Here is a 24,676-nt window from a genome sequence, read left to right on the forward strand (position 1 = left end):
ATATACAGTAGTAGCATTACAATGCTTTCGTTATATATAACTCGATGGTGCTGAAATAAAAATAATACGTATATACTTACCGATGCAAATCTTAGTACAGTTTTTATCACTATTTTTAGATAATCCTACTGGTTTAATGTATATAGCATTGATATTCAGTTCTGATAAGCGTACTTGAAAATCGAACCGCAAGTATCAAATTTTGATTTGTTCTGCATACAATCAAGTTAATGTTTATCATTAAAAAAATGGAAAAATTGTTTTGTTTTCATTATAAAAATATTTAGAAATATTTTCCGATGGTATTGTAAAGTTTATATACTAAAAAAAAAAAAAAAGGATAACTTCTTGTATTATACTTTTATAATTCTTTTAGACTTGTAAGAATGTTAAGTGTAAAATTTAATCGTATTCCGAACACGAGTTTTTATAACACTGCCTAAAACTCGCATACAAATAACTAATCTTTATTGGATTCTTGCCAAAAAAGAGTTTTTTTTTGACATCTGTAAATTGTATTTTTGATAAAATCTCAAAATGATTTTTAAAATGAAATTTGTGTAAAAGATTCACTTTAAAACGATTTTTTTTTATCGAATTTGTTTCGAACAATTTTCACTTCTGTCCATATATTTAATGGGAAATAATTTGAAATTGTCAAGAATATAAAAATTTCACTTCAATTATATAATTCACTTATTTTATTTGACTTGTAACAAGATCGTTTTGTGTGATTTCAAAACAGAATGACAGATTAGTTATTCAAATGATTTAAGTTTATTGAAACGTCTCATTTTTGAATGAATTTAAATGTAAATTTATGAAGTCTTCTTTAGCATTGAATGCATATAATAATAGTAATCTCTTGTGCTTCGAATATATATGTATTTTTAATAAATATAAAATGCAATCTACTATAAAATTTTAATTGTTAAATATTTAGTATAATGTATGGATTATTAAAATTTATTTATTAAATTATTTAGTTATTTAAAATAAACATATCATCTTTATAAGTTGGGGCTTATTTTTTCAATTTGATACATCAAATTAAAGTTAACAAAATAGCTAAAAGGTCTCTACTTGTGATAAATATTTATGATTGTTTACAATGCATTATATGTATCAAATGATTCTTTAAAATATTCCACTTCCTTGAAAGATAGAGTTCAGTTTAATTTGTTCACCCATGAATTTTTTATAGTTAGGAACTTGTTTTACATTTTTGCACATTATTTACTGGCAGACTTAATCTGAATTGACAGGTTCTTCATTCAAGTCATATTTTACTTAAAGCAGAATGTTTTATTTATTAAGAGAAATATTTTTGTTGTTTTAATTAAGAACAGCTTCAGCTCTACATATAAACTACACAAAAGTCTAGAGACATTAGGACTTTACAACAGCACATATATCATATTACAGAAAGCTGCCATATTAAACGCGTCACATAGGAAATTCTTAAATACAGATTCATACACAAACAGCATATAAACAAAGCAACTTTTTTTTTCTCTAGCTATGCACTGACCTTGGTTCAGCTTAGCATTAGGAACTGGTATATAGTAGGATAAACTCCATCAACACCACCATAATAATAATAAAAACTTAATCAGTTCTTCTTACTTTTAAGATTGAATGTTAACAGTTTATTGCTGTTTAACAAATATCTATCATTAAGAAAAAATGAATATTAATATTGTTTTATTATAATATCAAAAGTAAATAATTATTTTTGTGTATTTAGTATATGTGTTTAAATAAAAATATTTTTTAGTATGTTTTATTTTCATTAAAAATTTAATGTGTTAGATATAGTATATAAGGTTGTATATATAAGAGAGAATATAAAAAAAATAGAAAAAATAATTTATAAATAAAATATTTTAAAAGTATTTTCAGATTACAGTAGGAATAATACTGAATAAATATACAAAGAAACAGTAAATTTTGTTTGTGTGTAATCAGTTCACTACTTTGAATTATTTTATAGTATATACTGCTAGATTTAAGGATCATTTGTTTTGTCACGAAACCTTTTGAAATTCAGCCAGGATGCGTGATATCTTATAAATTTCCAATAAAAACTTCTTCAATTAACTTAGTTTTTAATACATTTATAGAACTATTGGGATCTATTTGATATTTGAGAATATGGAACAGATCTCATTTTAAACAGCTTTCCATGCTAGAGAATTCTTTGGTTTCAGTAAACAATATTTTGTAAATTTGTAATATGAGATCACAGTTTTTCAGATAACCTTATTTTGTAAATATATAAGAAAAATTAAATCAAATATAAATTGGATTTTTACTTCGATATTTGTTTGTTTTTAAATTAAATTTGTAAATTTTATCTATATTTGCTACTATTATCAAGGGTTCTTCAAGAATATAACATTCCTTATTCCATTTGGCTTCTGACACTTGTAAATATATTTAAAATAAACTGTTTTGTTTGTTTAAAGTTGTGCTTTATTTTTGTACATTTTATAGAAAAAATGAACTTTTTAAGGCATTAAAAACGTACTGAAAATCTTAGTTTGGGAAAAATCTCTTAGTTGTTTTGAAAATGGAGTTTTTTAAAATGGTATGAGCTGACCATAGAAATCAGCTTTACAATATGAAATAAAGAAACAACCGTTTGATGAGTGAATTGAATTATCAATAACTTTTTAAAAATGTATTGAAATAAAGATCGGATATTATTAGATGAACTAACAAATTCATTTTTATGTTTTGATTTGCATGTTGTTTCTTATATCTTTAAAAATAGAAACAGTCAATAAAGTCATTTTAATAGTCTTTGAATTTTGATTAAAATTTGATTGCTAAAGTAAATGCATCTATAAATGGTAACTGTAAATAGATTCAGACTGCAAACTTTTGAAATCAACCCACACTTATCTCTTCAGGTAGATTGCCCCAATAGTTGCCAGTAAATATGAATAATTTATATGAATACCATTACTCAAAAATGTTTCAAAATCATTTTAATGTAAATTTAGAAATTTTAATTTTAATAATGGATTATATAAAACTTAATAATGAGAGAAGATACACATTAATGTTCAAGAATAATGATTCATTAAAACTTAACATATATCTTTTCTCATTATTAAGTTACATATAATCCATTATTGACAGACTATGTGTTGTTTATAAAATTGTACTGCCTGCTGTCTTATCAGCTTAGAGGTATGAAGGAGTACATGTCAGGAGTTGAAATTTGGCAGAGAGTATTAGGTACCCAAATCACATGCGCAAAAAAAAAAAAAAAAAAAAAAAAAAAAAAAAAAAAAAAAACAGACTTGTAGGCAGTCAGGGGATCGAGAACTGAAACACAATAAAATACAAAATGGCGACACACTCTACAAACTGGCACTAGTGTGAGATTTGCACATGTGTTGCTAAGTTGGAAATACGAATATTGGGAAATTGAATTTTGACAAACACGTGCGCTGGGAAGTTCGAAAAGCGAATGTTGCTAAATCAAATTTTGACAAATGAATCTTTGAAAATCCCATTTACCTGTCTGTGTTATTCCCCACATATTTCTGATTGCCATGTGCTAACCGTGACCGATTAACCGGAGATATCTTATTTCATCATTGAAACTTTTTGAAACTAGACGGCACGTCGTTATAATTTTATATTAAAACCAACTTCTGAAATAGAATTATTTTATCTTTTTACGTTTAAAATGTTGAGATTCTCCGGTGAATGTCGACACATACGACAGCCCATTGGTGAAAGACCAAATATTTGGTGATATTATTAATGTTACATTATGTTAGTATAGGTTTAGGTTAGGTTTAGGTTTGTTTTAGGTTAGGTTAGGTAAAAAATGTACTTCAGATAAGCAGCTGCAACTAATTCGAGAAATGGAAGGGAAGGCTATACATGCTGTAATTGCAAAAAAAAATTGTTCTACAACTAAATACTAGGAACAATATTTTTATTCAATGTTCACATCAGTGCATGCTGAATGTCCGTTTAAGTGAGAAATAATGATATTTAGAAAATATTTCGTACATGCACGAAACGACTGTGTGAATGCCGACATTCGTAGGATTTCAGTCTTTCACAGTAACACATATATATCGTTTATGCAAAATAAAAGAATAATTGTGAATGATACAATAGCCACCATTATTTTTTTCAAAAACAGGAAATTTTTGCATTGACAAAAACTTGACCTGGGGCGTCATGCAACGGAGAGAAATTGCAACATTCGATAGGTTAATTTCAATGAAAATGCATCATGGAAGAGCTCGCGGTCGTGGCTGTGGCTGGTGAAGTTTGAATGATCGTGCTCAAAACCAGTGATACGAAAGATGATTGGAGAATGAGAACGAGACCTGCCGTGAATAGTCTTGTCCCAAATACGGCCTTTCTGTTTTACTTGTATCCATTTAAAATGACAGCAAATGGATTTAAATTGTTGATCTTTGCTTATTTTTGAAATAAATCAATCCTTTCCTGTTGGACTTTGCACTTAACTATTTGCTGGAAATTTATTTTATAAATTCCTGGCAAATAGAAAGTAATTGACTGAAAATAAACTACAATAATTATTTCTTTATACATTTGTTCTATCATATTAATATTTAATATATTCAGGCTTTTATAACAATTCAAGTATGAATTTCTTTTATAATGAGCTACCTCATCTCAAGGGTTTATGACAAAGTGTTTAGCTTGATGTACTGTACTGTACATATTGTGTTGTCTCACTGGTTACATAATGTTGTGTACACTAATCATCAACATTGAAATTTATTTTCTGTGATTTAATTTTTATGTATTCATTATAAATTACAATTTTTAATCTCTTTATTGAAATTATTAGCAACAATTCAATAGTTATATATATTATATAATATAGAAATTATTATTTATTATATATATAGTCCATTACTGCAGTTTTTGCACATTGTTTATTTTCCCTCTCCTATCTTTAAAAAATTAAGTGAGATATATATATATATATAATTTACTAGAACAATTGATTTGTTTATGAGAAATATTGTTTGACAAAAATATTGACATAATAAATTTATTCATGTGTTGTTGTTCCATATTTTTGATAGTTAATGTTTTGTCATGTTGTATATGTATGTAAAATGTGTGTACATGAATAGAAATAGCATGACATTATGCACCAAAGTTTTTAAATAAAATTATCACAGGACTGTCTTCTCATGTAAATATGCTAAAGCAACATAAAACATCCATAAATATATAAATTGAAAACTTATATACAATGTAATTTTATGACAGGTATTTGCAAATATGATTTTAATCAATTTATTTGTATATGTTTTATGTTAATTTAAAATATTAACACCAAAAGACAATTCTTGACCAGTTTTAATCAGTTTTAAAATATTTTCATTCAGTGTGTAAAAAGTTTTAAGTTTGAATTATTCTGAGTATTAAAATAATAAATTTATTAATAGTTAATTAAAAAATGATGGTGTAAATATCTACAATAACAAACTACTTCAGCTATTAATTAATTTCAAATTTGTAATCAAATTAATTGATAAATACTTGGGTTTTTTTTCTTCCTCCTAAAATTTTGTTTGTTTCTGTAAGTAATACAAACAAAAATTTCTTATTTATATTATCATATAAAATAATTGTTTCCTGTAAGATATAGGCTGAATTCATTAATACAAGGGCATAGTTTGCTTTTAATTATATCACATCATATAGAAGAAATGAATATATTGATACATTTTAATTATTTCAATTAATATAAGATATTGATTGAAATAATGAAATTGAGTAAATTATTTTTTCTATTAGTACTTGTTGTATAGTATTATATGTGAAAGAGTTTTCATAATTTTTATTTGTCTGAAAATTCTCTTTCTTCCAATGCAATCCAGAACTTTTAATAAATAAAGTTTTAATGACTAGAATAATTTATCCAGTTTTAATTACTTTATTATTCTAAAGATAGAAGGTATTCATTAAAATAATTTTGAAATATGGAATTGACTTGATTAAGCAAGTATTAATAGTAGATCATTTTACATAAGGATTATCTTACAATCATTTGCAGTAGGATAATGTAAATTGATGCTACCTTAGATAACTGAAAATGCAGATAAAAAGGATGGATGGCTGTGACCACTATGGATTAAAAATATATGAATTTAAAAGGCTTAAATGATAGTAACCAGAAAAAAAACACACAAGAAAAATGCCCACACAGAGAAATTCTCATATTCATAATATTACAAAGTAATAAAATCTAAATTATGTACTGTACATCTGCTAGAAGTGAAGTTCAAAGATACAATATTCTTATTGATATAAAAGAATTATGTTTTTAAGAAAACTATAACAAATTAAATTATTGTGACCATTTATAGTCAGTTGTTTCATAGTATAGTTTATTTCTTTCTGCTCTCTATAGGTCTCCTCTCTCATTATGAATTAAATTTTTTTTATTTTTAAATGATTGTTGCTTTTATTATTAGAGTTAGTTTTTCATGAAGTCACTTGGTATACCACTATATATTTGTTAAAGTACAAGTAAAGAGAAATTAAGGTACAAAAGCAAATTAATTTAAACTGTTTTGTCTTGTTAAAGTGTATTAATAGTTTTAAATGTTATGTTATGGTTTTAATTTTTTAATAATTAAATAAATAAATATTTGAAGAATTTTAAGCCATATAGTTGTTATAAAACTGTGTATACCAGGTGTGGCCAAACTTTTATCCCTTAGGGGCTACTTTTTCGGTAAAATATAGTTTGCGGGCGACTATGAATATGGGCAAACAATTTTAGGATTTTTCAAATTTTTTGTAGATATTTTAATAAATAATTAACAAGAATTTCAATTAAAATATATTATGTCAAATAAAGAAAACAAATAATTATATATTTTTTATTTTATGAAGCACAATAATATTTATTAAATTAAAAAAATTACAATGTAAAGAAATAAATACACAAAAAAAATTTTAGCAAATAAAGAAAAAAATGTTAATTATAATTTTTTTATTTTTTGAGATGAAATACTTATTAACGTAAAAAAAAATAAACTGTGACTAAGCAAATGAATAAAAATGTTTTAATTGGACGAAATCTGACATTGCATAAGTGCAGCAAGTTTTTCAAAATTTGGCTAAAACAATAATTAATAAACTAACATACTTGCTTCTGTTCACTGTATGAATAAGTAAAAAATACTAAAATTGAAAGTAAATACAAGTGCACAAACAAGGAGTAACAAGTGGATTGAAGCCAGGGGCTGTCATGTTACTGTCTGATACATGATTTTGCACCATTTATATGTGCATGCATTGCGCCTACAGTTAATTTAAAAGTTAACATTCATTTGCATTGTTCGTTGGGATAAATACAAACAGTATGGGTACATTGCACAGACAGTCTATTATTGTAAGAATAAATTATCAAATTAAGATTTTTAAACATTAATTTAAGTGAAAGCAAATTGTTCAACTTTAGCTTCGCAGGCTACTTTCAAAACCTTCCAACATGTAGACTGGTCAACCACGGTCTACGTGTTGGCCATCCCTGGTGTATACCATACAGTCTATACACAGCTTTATAATTTAATTTAAAGTAATATCTTTTGATCTTTAAATTCTAAATAAAAATACTTTAAAAAATAAAATTAAACACTTTAAATTTATTTAGTTTGAAGTAAATTTTTTAAATTTCATTAAAAAAACCCAACTATTTATCCTCCAGAGAAAAATGAATAAATTTTGAACTTTTGTAGTTGTAAAGGACCTGGATAAAGGTTTTGTTATCATAATTACATAGAATCATGACATTTCAGAACTAATTGGGATGGAGGGATTCAAAAGGGTCCTGACATTTAATAACTGTTTTTTTTGAGAATATTTATTTTGTTGGACTGCAAGTTTTAAATTGTAGCCCAACAAGTTCTGAGAGTAAGATCTGTAAGTTCCCACTGACATCCATGTCTGCCTTTCTGTCCGTCCCTGTTCTTCCTTACTCTTAAGAACAGAAATTGGAACAACCAATTAATTACTATCAATCAATTGTTCCAATTTTTTAAACTAGTATGTTCTATTTCTCATTCTAATTTTGGTTGTGTATTAGGACCTGAAGGAGATCTGTTTAAAATTGAAAACATTAGTTGCTAATAAAAAACTTCACAACTGGAGATACAAAGGTTTTGTGGATGTTTTCTATTACAATTAAACCCAGTTCATTTGTATTGACATAGAATTATACTCGAGAACAGAGAAAAGTTAGATAGATGAAAGTCAAGACCAGATATGGAAAGCTTAGAGGCAGGAGTCACCAATAACTGTATACAAACTTTTGATGCAAATTGGAAGTCATGTTATTTCAGTTCAAAAATTTTCCTCTGAAAGGAGTTAGATAGATGACTGGCACAACCCTGTTGTTAACAGGAAAAGTATGATGTACAGGGGCACAACACTACTAAAATTGAGAACATATATTTTAAATTAAATAAATTAAAATTATGATGATAAATTACAGCCTAGCATTGACTGATGATGTCACAATAAATAATTACTCGTTTATATTATTATTTTTCTTTCTGAATAAAGTTTGTTGATAAAAAAGTTGTTTACTTTTATTTTCTCTCACAAACTCAAGAGCAGTAGAGCTCTTTACATATAAAGGCCACTTTTGTATAGCAATGAATTAATATATTTCTAATATATTTGAAATCGTGCATACATCGTCACCTAATCCTTACCATCGTAAGTGAATATTACTATATGTGACTATTTTCTGCGTGAGCAATTTTTCATGTGTATATATGACAATAGGATTTTTCTGTGTACAGTTTTCGGGTAGACTTTTTTTATGTGCATTTTTCCCCCATAGAACTTTTAAGTCTCTTTTTATACCTTAGTCAATTTAATCATATACAATCTCAGAACTCAAATTCAATTTATTCGAAGGAATCCCCTGGGAATAAATTGAATTTGAGTTCCGAGATACCATTGTATGTGTTAGAGAGCCAGAAACTTAAGAGTTCCAAGTTTTCTCATAAGAATTAATGTAAAAATGAATTAATTCATTCCCAAACCTAAAAAATACCCTTAATTTTAAAAAATCATAATTTAATCTAAAATAACACATGCAAATGCCCTAATTAATGCAGAAAATAATAATAATAGCTTAAAAACAATGAAAAAAGTAAATAATACAATAAAATGAAAACTGTATTCTAATCTCATTTATTTTATTATCAACAGCCAATTTTTTCATTTATCCATACTAAGCAATTTTTCCATCTACTTCATAGTCTGCATTCTCCTAGAGATTAATTTTGTAATTCCTTTCACCACATCTGCTATTTTTATTGATTGCATACAATTCTGAAGCAAAAAGACAGTTGACTTCAGTATACTAAACATGATTGTGAAATCAAAAACACATACTGCTTTCATGCTTAGTAATGAGTTCCTTTTTTAAACTCAGTTGTTGTTCTTTCAAGCTTCCTCTAAAGTTTCATAGCCTCAACACTTCTTAGGTGCTATGGTGAATGCACTGGGGTGTTATTAATAAAACAACAAGCAAAAAAACAAGTTGTGTAAGGATACTTTCTGATAGCAAGAGATGAACTGAGCATCGCTGGGCTCATTTAACTTGTCTCAAACTCATATCAATGAATTTAGAAAAGTAATGGATTTTCATTGTTTGCTGCCCAAAAAGTAGCAAGTAGTCCAAAATGAAAATTAACTTAATCTAGCAACACTATTTCATCATGCATACATGTACAAATATCATATACCATACCGTATTCCTTCTTTGTGCTTGAGTTCCAAGAAAAGTTTGATTTTGGGACAAACTTCCTCAAAAAAGTGTTCAAATTCCAATTTGTTCAACCTCTGGGGCATTTGAGTTCTGAGATACTGACATTTGAGATAGTATAACAACAGATTTCTTTACATCATTTATTACACAGCTAATACATATACAGTAGTTTTAAAAATAAAAAATATGTATTATTATAGTTAAATTTTAATGTCTCCCATTGAAATTAAATGATGAAAAGTAACAAAAACAAATCATTTTGTAATGCATGTTACATTTTAAACTTTCTTTTACAAATAAGAGAAATGGTATATTCACTTACAGGTTTGCCACAGATAATGCAGAACCTTGGTTAATCAGGGTTCTATTATATAACTGTGTGTATATGTTGTATATGTATACTGTATAAATGTGTACTGTATATACAAGGAATACAAAAATAAGGTTAGAGCAAGGTGTTAAATTTTTGTTTAACTGAACAAAAGTAATCTGACATAAATATGAAGAGTAGCGATGTAACAGAAAATATTATAAATGAGAAATTATTTATTGTGACATTGTGACAATGTCACAGTGTGGGCTGCAATTTTTAGTCGTGTTTTTAATTAATTTAATTTAAAATATATGCTCTCCATCTCAAATTATTAGTGTCATGCCCCTGTACATCATACTTTTCCTGTTAACAACAGTCATGCCAGCATCTGTCTAATGCAATTAGAAAAAATTTTTGAATTGAAATAATATGACTTCCAGTTTGCATCAGAAATTCAAATGTAGTTAATTGAGGCCTCCTGCCCCTAGGTTTCTATATCTGGTTTTGTCTTCCATCTATCTAGCTCTGTTCTTGAGATTGAGGACAGACAAATGACAGTGGGAATTTACAGGTCTACAATTTTTTCATATTGCTGCCAATTAAATGGTGGTTTTAAACATAAAAATGATTAATAAATTTCAACAGAGTATTTTTTAAAAATTAGTATATTAAGGATATGGAGTTGAAGTAAATAGATAATGTCAGTATGAAGTTTTATATTTAACATAAAGATTAATATAAAAACAATCATAGGAATTTTTAAATGAATTTTATTTATTTAACAGAAAGAATTAAACATAATCAACATTCATACAATAACTTTTATTTTGTGCATTTTTAATAAAATATAAAAAATAATAAACTTTAAGAAATATTTTAAAATTTATTGTTAAGACATGTTCTTTTGAAAATGTTATGAAAAAAATAAATAGTAGAATTGAAAATTCTGACAGCTAAATTAATTTAATTTAGTAATTGCTGATGATCTTAATAATGTCAGAATAATGCTTAGTTCAGCTGGTATCTAGTTTAATTTTCTAACAGTAGTTATTTTTATTTTATAATGAATAAAATAAAAATAGCAATAAAATTGATTTGTTTTTCAACATTATTAGTTTTAATTCATCATTTGACCAGTTGTCTTTAAAATTTTTGCTTCTGATAATATAAATTACTTGCAGATCTACTTAGCAGATAACTTTGTATTTTGAATATTTTTTGACTTTTTATAATCCATTTTGAAGTGTAGAAGTTATTTGGTTTTTTAATTTTATAAAAATTATCTAATTTCAAAGAATATTTAGAATGACAATTACATTCACTATTTATTTACTCTTGTTCAAAACTTGATGTATAACATAAGTGATGATTGAATTTTTGTATGTGTGTTCAACTGCTTTTTAACCTGATGATGACGATTCAAAGTCAAATGCTCATGTTTTGCTCAAATAACAGGCTGACCAATTTTAATGATTGTCACAGATGTCCACTTTTACCCATTAATGACCATAACATTAGCTGATTGTATTTAAATTTCATGGTTCACTTCACATCCATCAGCTTCCAGACAAACTTCCTATTCATGATAAAGACCTGATAATAACTAGATATTAGCTATTTACTTTTGCAAATGAATCATAATTCTGTCAAAGCTTGTAAAATAGAATGATTTGTAAATAAGATTTAGCTTACATCCTTTCTGGTACTATTCTGAATCTATTTACAAAGTTTCATTGAAATCTGTTCAACTATTCTCATGTGACACTCAGAGATAGTCTGACACGAATTGAATTATATATTATTGTTATTAACAATTCTTTAAATGAACTATTATAGTCATTAAAATTATTATTATTATTGCTATTAAAACTGAATAATTAATTTACATTTATTTAATCATTTTAATTTAGTTAAAGATGGAAAACAAAATTCATCATTGCATAAAACAGTCTTATTTTTCTTTTATAATTTTGAATTTAAAGTTATTCCTTGATCAAAAGCTTTGAGGATCAATTTTTTAATTAAATCATCAGATATTAAGTAACATTTTATTATTAAGAATTCATTCTCTATTATTTTGAGTAAATTTATTTTGAAAATAATTTTAAGATGGAAAATAGATAAATATTTTATGCTTGTTAAATTGTTTTAAATTCAAGTAATATGAAACATTGAATTTATTTTTAAAATAATTTTAATTTATTTAATTTAGAAGATGCATTGCCACCAGGATTTCCAGATTTTAAAACTCATCCTTCAATGCAAGGAGTAGAAAAGGGACGAAATGCTATTCTTCCATGTGAAGTTGAAGGTTATCCAGAGCCAACTATCAGATGGTTAAAGGATATGATACCTTTGGATATGACAAATCCTAGATATTCAATCGTTCAGAAAGGTATATCTATTATCTATTAAATATAAATATAAAAATGTATAATATACAGTAATAATGCTAATATTCAGTTTAAAATTTTGTTTTCCATGTCTTTATCTCTATCTTCATCTAAGATTTGAAAAAAAAATGTTAATACTAAATATTTTATTTTCACTTTACTATATGGTTTATTAATTTTTTCTTGTTATAATAACTTATGTATATATTACTTTGGTCGTTAAAACAATAATCAGAAATTTAGATGTATTCAAAAAATTTGGAATATATCAAATAAAAAAGAATTTATTTAATCATCAAAACAATAATTGAAATACTCTGTGTTGTTTAGTTATCAGTGTTTGAAAGGCATGCTGTTTTCAGCTTTATTTTAAAGTTTATTATTGAACTCATTGATTTATTTAGAAAAAATCCTGTATTTAGATAATCTGGAGATAATTAGTATATGTTATTTTCTTGTTGCTTCATTTTATGTTCAAGTTAATACTAGACTGGTTTGAGAATGCAAGTACATTCAATTATGTTTTTAAATGATAGATATGTTCCTGAAGAATATGTATATAAAATATGGGAAAATAGAAGATTGATTTCAGACCTAACAAAATCAGCAAAAATAGTACAATAAATCATATTAAAAATCATTTTAAAATCTTATCATTTTTATATGATTGCACTTTTTATTTCATAAAGATTGCACATGTAAATAAACATGTATTATTGGGCTGCAATTTGAAAGAATTGTAGACCTATAAATTCCCACTGTCATCTGTATGTCCGTCTGTCTTTCCTTAATCTCAAGAATGTGAGTTAGATATATAAAAGATGAGACCAGACATGGAAACCTTAGGGACAGGAGGTCCCGATTAATTATGTATGACTTTGATGCAAACTGGAAGTCATGTTATTTCAATTCAAAACTTCCCCTGAAAGCAGTTAACATATGACCAGCATGATTCTGTTATTAAAGGAAAAGTATGATGTTCGGGGTCATTGTCCACTAGTCACTAATTTAACACATTCATGGCGTCAGTAGATAAACGTTTAGGCAGCTGCTGGACGTTACGAGTCACCCGTGACTCGTAGTCTATTTTAATATCGGGCGGCACGAATCACCAGTGCTGCCTCGTACTATTAAATTAATATATTTTATTGCACCTAATAAAATAATTTTGATATATCAAGTATGATGTTTGAAGAATTATGTTATCAAAACATATGCGCCACTCCACGGAAAAAGAAGCAATTATGTCTGTAGCCCTAACTAGACATGTCCATACGAGTCACATGTGCCTCGTAATGCTGTGAACGTGTTAAAATATATGCTCTCCTAGCATATATATATATTTTTTATTTGTGGTTTTAGACCCTTTACCAAGCATATATTTTAAATTAAATAAATTAAAAATAAAATTAAAAATTGTAGACTGGCATTGTGGTGATGTCACAACAAATAATTGCTCACATAAAGTAAATTATTTGTTTGAAAAGAAAAATAACATGTTACTAATTCATAAACTCAAAAATTTGACAAAATGAGTTACAAGTAATACTTTATTCATTATCACTTTATAACAATAAACACATTCATTTGTGTATGGCAGCAATGTCACTGCTATTACTATAAATATTGATATCTTGGTCATCATCTTTTTGCTCAGTTAAGGACTACCAAAAAATATTTCAGTTGTAATTAATAAAATAAAGATTTGAAAATTATAACTTATTATTTATTGACTTTTCAAGAAAATTAATAAATTTACAGGTGCACAAATTTTATTTTAACTTTTATTAAATTTTTTTATATCACTAAATATCAAAAAGGCACTTTTTGATTTAAAACTAAAATTTTTTTAAAGTAATCAGGTATATGATGTTAATGGTTGGATTAGAGATGGAAGCTAAAAATGTTTTTTTTTTTTTTTAATTTTAAGATTTTGAAGTTTCAATATATATATATGATATTTAGTAATTGGACACACCTGATAAAGAGCTGGAAGCAAAGATCAGATAGAAGTCTGGGTAGAGTAACTGGCAATGCATCTGCATAGTAAGCAGGAATATGATCAAACACATTCAAAAAATTTTCACCAAACGATTTAATATAAAAAATACTAAGTTAGATATTGATTTCTCATAAATAATTGACTGCTTATTAGACTGTACACAGATTTTATCCACCATTTATTTTGTCAGCCAATTAGCAAACATCTGACTATTTTGACATAACTTTAAATGGATATTTGATGTTGCAAAAATGAGTTTTGTGTAGTAATTAGTCTTATGAAAGAAAGAAATGTAATTGAATTGCTTAGTCTGAAGTGAAAAAGTAATATTTTTTACTTTAATGAAGTAAATTCAGAAAATTCAATATTGCAATTAATTATTACAATTATTGTATTTAAATCTTTAGTATTAATATATATTGTTTTTATGATAGTATATAATAAACATTTGAAATTTTATTAACTTTTTTAAAGGAAAAGTGATAAAATTAAAAAAAAGTAAATTTGTAATTGTTGACATCTAGTTTTAGGAAAAAATTATAAATAATTTTAATAAATATTTTTATTTCCATTAAGGCTAGGCCTTATTACAGGGGGATATTTTTCCAGTAGTTTATTAGTATACATTTGTTAAATGACAATCATTCAATATACATATTCTTAAAGGTCACAAGTAACATTACAATAAAAAATTATAAATAGTTGTACTTAAAAAATACTTGGTGCATCAATTTATAAAATTAAATTTAAAAAAATTAAGTGTAATAAAATTACAAATTATCCAAAAAGTATAATTTGTTCTGAAAAACTTTCAGTAGAAAATTTTGATTTAAAACATCTTGAAAGAAAACATGCCTGTTTATAAAATAAAATTTATATAGACAAAAGCATAACATTGATCGAATCATTACTTATATTACAAGGGCCATTTGAAAAATATGTAGCCTTACACAGAAAACATGATTTTTGGTTAGAAAGTAATTTTACTTTTTATTAATAATATAATCACCTGCTAGCTCAACACATTCTAACAGTACTCCAAAGTGGCAATTCCCTCTGTTGATGAATCTAGCTTCTTGAAGTACTCGTTCACTGCAGCAATTATCTTGTAATACAATGAAAAACTCTTTCCTGAGCAATTTCTTGGGGTTAGGAAACAAAAAAAAAAAAATATATTGTGAACCAAATCTGGTGAATAGGACAAATGAAGTAATAATTTGAAAATTCATGAATTTTGGCTATCGCTATCACAGAAGTATACACCAGTGATGGAAAAGCACTTTTTTTGGTCAAATGAGACAGTTTCTTCTTTGATTTTTGTCACCCAGCTTTTGCATCAAATTGGTATAAACATGTAATCCAATAACCTAAATTTTAATTAAAGCCAGACAATCTGCCAGATTATTGGGCTAATTTTAATAATTAAATATAAAGTAATTTGAATAGAGATCGGTAGTTAGGCTGCATCTCTTGATAAATTTAATAATTATAAATAAATATTAAGTTACAACTGTAATTATTAAATTTGTGAACAGATGATGATCTAACTGCCTACCTCTAGTCAAATTGCTTTATATAGTAGACTCGTTAATTAAACTCATATAATTCAAATTTTCTGGTAGTTTAAACTGGACACTAGTTCCCATCTCATTCTTATTTAAATCAATGTAAAATTCTCTGTTGTTCAAACTCAATTGTGCTGCCCCCTGTTTATTCGAATTAAGACGCTCTTAATCCGTGTTACTAGATTGACATCATCCCATTTTTGAAATTTAAAGATCAAATTTAAAACTAATAAATTAATATATTTTTAAATTTAAAAGTCTTTAAATTAATAAATTAAATTAAAATATAAAAATATTTTTGACATTTTTGAATCTTGATACCACAATAAAAAAAAATTAACATTACTTTTTCATTTTGATTTTTTTAATTTTTTTTCTTATGCATAAAGTTAAAAATTTTGAAATTTAAAGATTTTAAGTAAAATTTAAAATAAATTTAACATGGCCAATGGTAATTTATGTTTAATAATATAATATTATATTATATTTTTAAAACATGTATTATATTTTAAAGATTTTTATTAATATAAATATGGCTACAAAAATTTTTTGAAACTTTATATATATTAAAAACTAGCAGATAAGCCCGGTGTTGCTTGGGCAAAAAATAATGATAGTGAAGATTAAAATTATCACATTATAGCCAATCTTACCCATTTTCACAGAATGCAAGAATTAGGTTCCTGTTTCCAGACTAATTAGAGAATTTTTAGATGGGTCTAAAAGTATGATCGATTTCCCACAAAAAACTGCATCTGTGCCTGTAAATCTTGCACACCGCTTTCTCTTAACACTTCCATTGTTAAGGAATAAACTTCTTTCATCCCCACGTGGTACTCTACTAAAATGCAGTTTAAAAAAAAATTGCATCTAAAATAGTACAGTAGAAACTGAGTTCTTTAGAATAAGCCTTAATTCTTTCCCTCTCCCACAGGGGAATTTCCAAAAATCCTTTCTTAGTGTGCATTCTTGTAGCATACCCTATTAATTAAATGCAGTCAAAACACAAAAAACTGCATCTAAAATAGTACAGTAGAAGCAGAGTTCTTCAGGATAAGCTATAATCCTCTCCCTCATGGGGGAATTTCGAAAAATCCCTTCTAAACGTACTTGTGACGTACCCTGTGTACCAAATTTCAACTTTCAACTCCTAACTGTTTGGGCTCTGTGCTGGGTCCAGAACATTTGAGAGTATTCGAGAGAGTTCTGGAATGTTCCAGAATGCTCTCGAATACTCTCAGATGTTTTGGACTGTTCTAGAAATTTCTAGAGGGCAAAACTTCCAGCCCTTATATCTTCAACAGCACGCCCTTCAGGGCGTGCTGTTGAAGATATAAGGGCTGGAAGTTAAAAACAGGGAACCTTCTTCATGGGTGAGGGATAGAGGGCTACCACACCATATAACTCCCTTGATCATACCAGGACTCGTTTTGAGTTTTAGCGGCACACACATTGTGCACTTACATTTATAATATATATTGATTAATAATTTTTTCTATTAAAATTATACTTTATGTATGCAAGGAAAAATTTTACAACCAACTACAAGTTGGTTGTATAATTTTTCCTTTCATTCATTAAAGTATAAAATTTTTCTTTGACCGTACATTTTCTAATATGTTGTTGTATTTGATTGAACATTAATATATATGATTTTGTATATTCAACTATTTCAACATTTACTTTTTATTTTATTAAATAGCTTCTTTACAAATTGTGGATGCTCAAGAAGAAGATCAAGGCAGCTATGAATGTGTTGGAGAAAATGTTGCTGGTACAGCTTTTTCAAATATGGCAACTCTTTATGTTAGAGGTATAGATTTTATTTTTATATAAAATATTTTAATAATTAATAATTATTAAATAATCAAGTAAATATTATTTTAAATTTAATTTTATAAGAATTTAAATTTTTTTTTATTTGCTTGGATATTTTATTATTTTCAAAGTAAATAAAAAAATTTTTATTTTGTTTATCTTTTGTACTTTTACAGGTAAAATTTTTAGAATAGTAATGAGAATTTCAAAAGTAGAAGAAAACTAAAAATTATGTTAATAAATTTAGTATAAATTATACTTGTGAAAACAGTTAGTAGAATTTTTTAACAAAATATTTTGTCTGTCGTATTTTATAATTTTTTTCAAATAATAATTTTCTTGGACAATATTTTTAGTAATCAAAAGATATTGTTTTTTAAAATGATGATTGAAATGATATCATCATCATCATCATTAATTATTCCTCAAATAACAAATAATTCTCTGTTGTTTACATATCATCACCTATTACATTAATTTTTTTTTCTCATTTGCAATTGTTAGAATTGTTATTTACTTTTAAATTTTATTTAATCAAAGTGATATTTCTTTTGTTAATGAAAAAAAAAATGTTTTAGTTAAAGTAGTAGTCTAAGAACATTATTATTAAACTGTACTTAAGTTTATATTTCAAAAAAGAAAGAAAAAAAAATATCCTACATATTTACTTCATGTTGATTTCACTATCAAGCAACTCATGTTATTCTACAAACATACTTTTATTCAATGCGAATACAATAAAATCGTCTGTTAACAAATTTTCATTTAGCCAATTCATTGCATTAACTGAATTTTTCCATAAATAAATCATAAATGATGAGAGAGAACAAAATGGTTGGGATGATGGATACCTCATTAACAAAGATGATACATGAATACAGTTTGCAGAAAATTTTGGCTTATATTGAAAACTAAAAATTTCTCAGTATTTTAAGATATTATGTTTGCTTTTTTATTATGATATTCTAATTTAAACAATTTTTTTAAATTACTTACAGTAAAACTTGTCCAAAATGGAACCTTAATAAAACAGAAACTTGCCTAAATGGGAAAAATTCTTTAGAACACAACTATTTTATTCTGTGGTTTAAAAAAAAAAAAAACATTTAAAACAAATCTACCAAACTGGAAAAAATATTTAGTACTGTGCCAGTCTGGTTTAGACAGGTTTTACTGTAATAAATAGCAGATGTTTTTCACATTGATAAGACAGTTTTTACTGTATTTTGTCATATTATTTTAAAGAAATAAATAGTTACAGAATAAAACATAGCACAAATCAACATTTTAAATATATAAAAGAAAAGAAGTGTTTATAAAAGTGAATGTATGCTGTAAAAGCGGTAGTTTCATTCAATTTGGTGAAATATTAAATAATATATTTCAGTTAATTTTGCTATACAAAGTTATGCTATGAAATGCTAAAAATAAAGAAATTCTAAGTGAATTTATTAATGCTCTAATTCTAATAAACCTATTTATATAAATTACTTATAATCTCCTAATTTGAATTCTAAAATAATTATTACAATTAATAATATATTGATAATATACAATTGAAAGTGTAATATTACAAATAAAAAAGATAAGAATGAGTATTAGTGTTTTATTAAATATTGTAGTTTAATAAAAAAAGAATAACCTAAAATTAAAAAAAATAAGAAATGAGAGAATACAAAATTCATATTTTTGTAAAGTTAATATGCTATGGAGTTATTTTTAGTCTAATTACTTTTACTTTTTTAGAAACAGGTATAGTTAATTGTTTTAAATTACATATATTAATAAACTGAAGTTAATATAAATTGATAAAACATATTTTTAGATTATTTCACACAGTGACTTCTAATTTTTTTCACTAGCGTTTATTTTTCACAAATCGATGTTTATATTAATTATTGACTATAAGAGACTATAGTAATTTATTGATTTGAGATATTTAAATATTTACTATATAAATAAATTTGATGTTCAGATAAACTTCAACAGCCCTGTACACCATTAATTAAAAAACACAGTTAATTTATTTATGTTTTGTGTTTAGTTTAGTGAACAGTGAGGAAGATGCTGATGATTCGTGTGATAAAGCAATCTATCTGTGATTGAATGTTAGTGAAAAATAGTAACTGGAGAATAATTTTGGAAGAAGTAAAATTGCAGTTGTAGAATTGCTGTTGCAGAAGTACAGATATCTATTTTACTATTTACAAATGAAAGATGAGTTTAGAGTCAAGTTACTCAAGATTGACTAAATTGTGATCATTGACATAAAATTTTATATTAGGTAGAGGTTTAACCAGTATTTCAGCCTATGAAATACTGGTTCATTTCTAAATGTAATGATAAAGGTATAAAATTGGAATCTTGTATGATAGCAAAAATATTTGTCTTGCTTCTAAGTAGAAATTTTATTATTAATGATTTATGTTTTTCGAAAAGAATGTTTTTTTGAAAGTTTTAATATAAAATTATACTTGATCCTGGGATCACAAGAAAAATTATTTATAATTCTATTTAAATACTTTAAGTTAAAAATTTTGCTTTCTTGGTGGTAGTTCTTTTAGTTAGATGATGGCTGTACAAAAATCTTGGGTTGACACTGGTTTTCCTTTGTTTTTAGAAGTTTGTTGTTTTTCATATTTTTAGAAAAAGAGAATGCTATTTTTGGAAGTTGAGATTAAAGTCTTTGTATGGTGTATATTTATTTAAAGAAGAATGTAAATGGTTGTATGTTATCTGTAATTGACAGAAAATGTAAATTTTCAAATATGCTAAATATGACTAGTTAAGAGAGCAAAAATGACAATAAAGAGCAGACCAGTTAATAGGTAGGTGACCAATATATTTGACTAACAAGGAGAGGGTATGCTGGCTACGCACCAATTTTGATCAGCTTGGACATAGTGAAAGTACAGTACATAAAAAATGAGCAAATATGTGTCTGAGATTTTTATCCAATGCACCTTGCAAATATTAATTTTTGATGTTTGAAAATTCAAAATTTGTAGTGAATAGTTATGAGTCATAATAGATGATACATTCCACAAGTGCTGTGTAGCATAATCTGTCAAATTAATGGCAGCTGTTGAATAGATATTATTCTGGTATCAATTCCCGAAAGTTTATAATATTTTTTAATCAAGTAAAAAGTATAGAATTTTTGCATTTGCCTATTTAATAAAATACTTGTGTCAACAATCAGAACCACACTCTAATCTTCATATTTCTAGCAGTTTTTTTGGTTTTGAAATCTTGTGAAATGGCACTATATCAGGAAAATCTTTGTAATTGACCATCAGCAAATGAAGAATTCCCAAGCAATTGAAAGCGATGAGTTTGCATGTATTGTGTCGTATGAAAAACAGGATATTATGGGTGGTTTAAAATTTTGTACTTAAATTTTGGAAAAGTTAAATGTAATAAAAGGATTAGCAAGTAAAACCATATTGATAAAACGAACAGCTTTAGGTGAAAAATTTACAACTATTATTGACATTTTGAAAGAATGGGATTTTGACAAAATAGAAGAATTATTCCTGCTAGAAGAAAACATCCCAAAAAGGAGGATGGAAAAGACTGCACATTCCGACTGGACATTCTGCACAGTTCCGAATTATCTTCACCAGAAAAATCACTTCCATCTAACTTAGTAGCACTTTCTATTCAATTGTGTCAGAGTGTGAAGATTATGAGCCAGAATCTAAAAATTTGAAAGTGGAATACATATCACTTGATACAAAAATTAAAATTCTGAATTTGATAAGAGAGAAAATATTCAGTTTCTAAGAAATATTTATGTTTTATATGTTTTTATGATATATATCATTTGACAAACTGTAAGCCATTATAATAAAGTTTATAAATTAACAATAAGATATACAAGAAATACACTCGCTTATTTTTGATTATTTATTTATTTATACAAGAATTTTATTAAATATGCAAATGCAAAAATTTATAATTTTTACCATATAAAAAAAAATATTATAAATGACAAAATATTTAAAATAAAAATAAATAAAAAATATTAAAAAAACTTCTGGGAATCAATACCAGAATAATACCTATTCGTCAGCCACTGTTAGTTAATGATCATTAATTAACAGTGGCTGACAAACAGACTATGGCTGTGAGATTGGGGATAGAACAAATCAAAGGCGAAAAAAATCGTTAATTTCTACAATGGGCCAATAAAAGAAACAAGTGAACAGAATAAACCAGACACTTGTGGGAGTTGATCCACTGCTTGGGTGAGACAAAGGAAACGAGCCAAAATGTAATGGAACAATAATTTAATTTTTCGACAATTTTATCTCGAAGGACATACAGCACGTCAAGAGTTTTTTGCTTAGTACATTAGAATCCCAACAGTAATCTTAAGAGTCTTTCTTTGTTAGAGATTTACATGGTAGAAACAAAAAATTTGAATTTAAATCCTCACCATCCTCTTTTCTTAGACTTGAAATTTATCGGAGATCTTTGTTCCATTATTAAAGTACTCCCTCGCACCTTTGTTTTACAATCCACTATGATAAGTTTTCACTTCCTGTTGCTCAGCTGTTTGATAATTGCTTCCTTGCACTTCACACATGCCACCACCTTGAAAAACCTCTTTCTCTTCAACCCATTTTTCTGTTTCTCCGAGGACTTCACAACTGTGCTGGTCATTCTGTCATGGCAAGGAGGAGAAACTCGGTAGGCATAAGACATAGCCTAAAACCATTCACTACAAATTTTGAATTTTTAAACATCAAAAATTAATATCTGCAAGGTGCATTGAATGAAAACCTTGGACACGTTTGCTCATTTTTGATGTACTTTCACTGTGTCCAAGCTGATCAAAATTCATGGGTAGCTAGCTGCGTTCTCTCCTTGTAAGAGTGACTTACTCAAAAATAAATTTTTAATAAAGATTTTATTGATTGTCAAAGGGAGGTCTCATAATTTCCCATATACACCTTGTACATGTTACACATGATTTTTATACCAAAATAAATTTTTTTTTGCGATTTATTGGAGATATAGTGGAGTAGCTTTGAACAGTGATGTGATCTGAGTAAAGGCTGTGAGCAGGATCTGTAACTATTTGAAGGTCACTTGAGAAGGTCAAATTGAAACAAATTTAATCATATAGGAAAGGATACATAAAGAAATATAGCATTATTCTATGGCAAATTAAAAAGTAAGAAAATATTATAAATAAAAAAGATTTGGCATAGTTGAGGCTCCAGAAGCATAGTAAGAGAGTATCCCATATAACAGTTGTTGAGAACTTGAAGTCTGTGCAAAGGAGAAGTTAAATAATGGGAGATTATAAGATTAAGCATGAATTGGTGTAAGTGAAAAACAAAAATTCATTTCTCTTAATATGAATTCCATAGATTATTAATAAGAAATAACAGAATGCATTTATTTTCACAGTAAGAATGAAGTGTGCGAATTTGAATATTCTTTCTGCTATTATAGAAGCTGGATACAATTATAATGTCACTTCCTGTCAGATCTGTATCTATTGAAATTGAGTTAAAACCCATTTTGCTTATATTTGAAGTTATATCAAATGAATGGGATTTTTTCTCTCATGTTTCAGTAAAGATGAACAAGCTGTTAAGTTATTTATAAAAATGGGAATAAAAGCAGTTTTAATAAATCAACAAACACCTAAATAATCAGGCTATTATATGGCTATAATTAAATAATACAAATTAATTTGGTATAGAGGTAAGGATTAGGCACCATCTCTTATCTAAATTAATAATTATAATCTTTAATAATTCATTTTTAATAATTAATAATTCATTGGGCTTTGAGATGTATTATATTTATAAAAGCAGCTTTCTTTTATGATGAAACATATGTTTTGCATAAAGAAATATAGCATTATTCTGAAAAAAATACCAGATTAACACCAGACATCTAGACAGAGCGTGATGATAAAATAAACAAATAGTGAGAAATTTGCTCATTTAAAAAACAAAAATACAAATAGTTCTGATTGTTTTCAAGTTCTACTTTAAGATAGAAAAATAATGATCTTAAATGATTTTTGGTTGCTACTTAAATATACAGTAGAGAGTCGTAATCCGAACACTGGTAATCCGAATCGCCAGTTATCTGGACGATTTTCAGTCAGACTGTGTCGTGCTGAATCGAACGTTTTTGATACTAGATTTACTTCTAAAGTATAATTTTCATGTTTTATATTCTTCGATATATTTATTTTGTTTGTACAAAATAAAGAAATAATTTTTAATGATACAATAGCCTTGATTATTATTATAAAAATTTTCGTTAGGCTTAAAATCGATGAAAATTCAATGCGAAGTGACACACAATGGAGAAAAATTCAACACGAAGTGACACGCAACGGAGAAAAATTTGAACATCGGACAGGTTAATATATATTTTCGTACAAAGTCTGTAATCGGAACAAATGACTAATTGGAACAACCCCAGTCCCCAATTGATTCGGATTAACAACTCTCTACTGTATAGACAAAAAAATTTCTGTACAGATGAGGAGTAGAAAATATGGATGGTTGTAGAGAGTTTACATCAAGGCAGAATTTATGTAAAATATCCAATATGAGAATATTTATTATATGAGAATAATTTATGTAGATTTAAAATTATATTAATTAAATGAAATTAATGTTACAAATATAGGGCATTACAAAAGTTATTTTATTTAGTTTTGTAAGAATTTTATATGATTGAACATCCCTTAATAAACTCTAATAAGCAAAATGTTATACTACACAGATGATTTGTATT

The 24,676-nt window shown here is 26.4% G+C and overlaps 1 protein-coding gene across 1 annotated transcript in view; it reads left to right on the top strand.

Annotated features, from left to right (window-relative positions):
• The window catches only part of LOC136984012 (tyrosine-protein phosphatase Lar-like), a 197,448-nt gene that overhangs the window by 100,716 nt on the left and 72,056 nt on the right, over window positions 1–24,676 (top strand). Inside the window, 2 exon segments of the mRNA XM_067280920.1 lie at window positions 12,337–12,519; window positions 17,787–17,897. Coding sequence (XP_067137021.1) covers window positions 12,337–12,519; window positions 17,787–17,897 — 294 coding nt within the window.

The sequence above is a fragment of the Centruroides vittatus genome, unplaced genomic scaffold (genome assembly GCF_030686945.1).
Source record: "Centruroides vittatus isolate TY-2023 unplaced genomic scaffold, ASM3068694v2 contig_900, whole genome shotgun sequence".
Classification (NCBI taxonomy): domain Eukaryota; kingdom Metazoa; phylum Arthropoda; class Arachnida; order Scorpiones; family Buthidae; genus Centruroides; species Centruroides vittatus.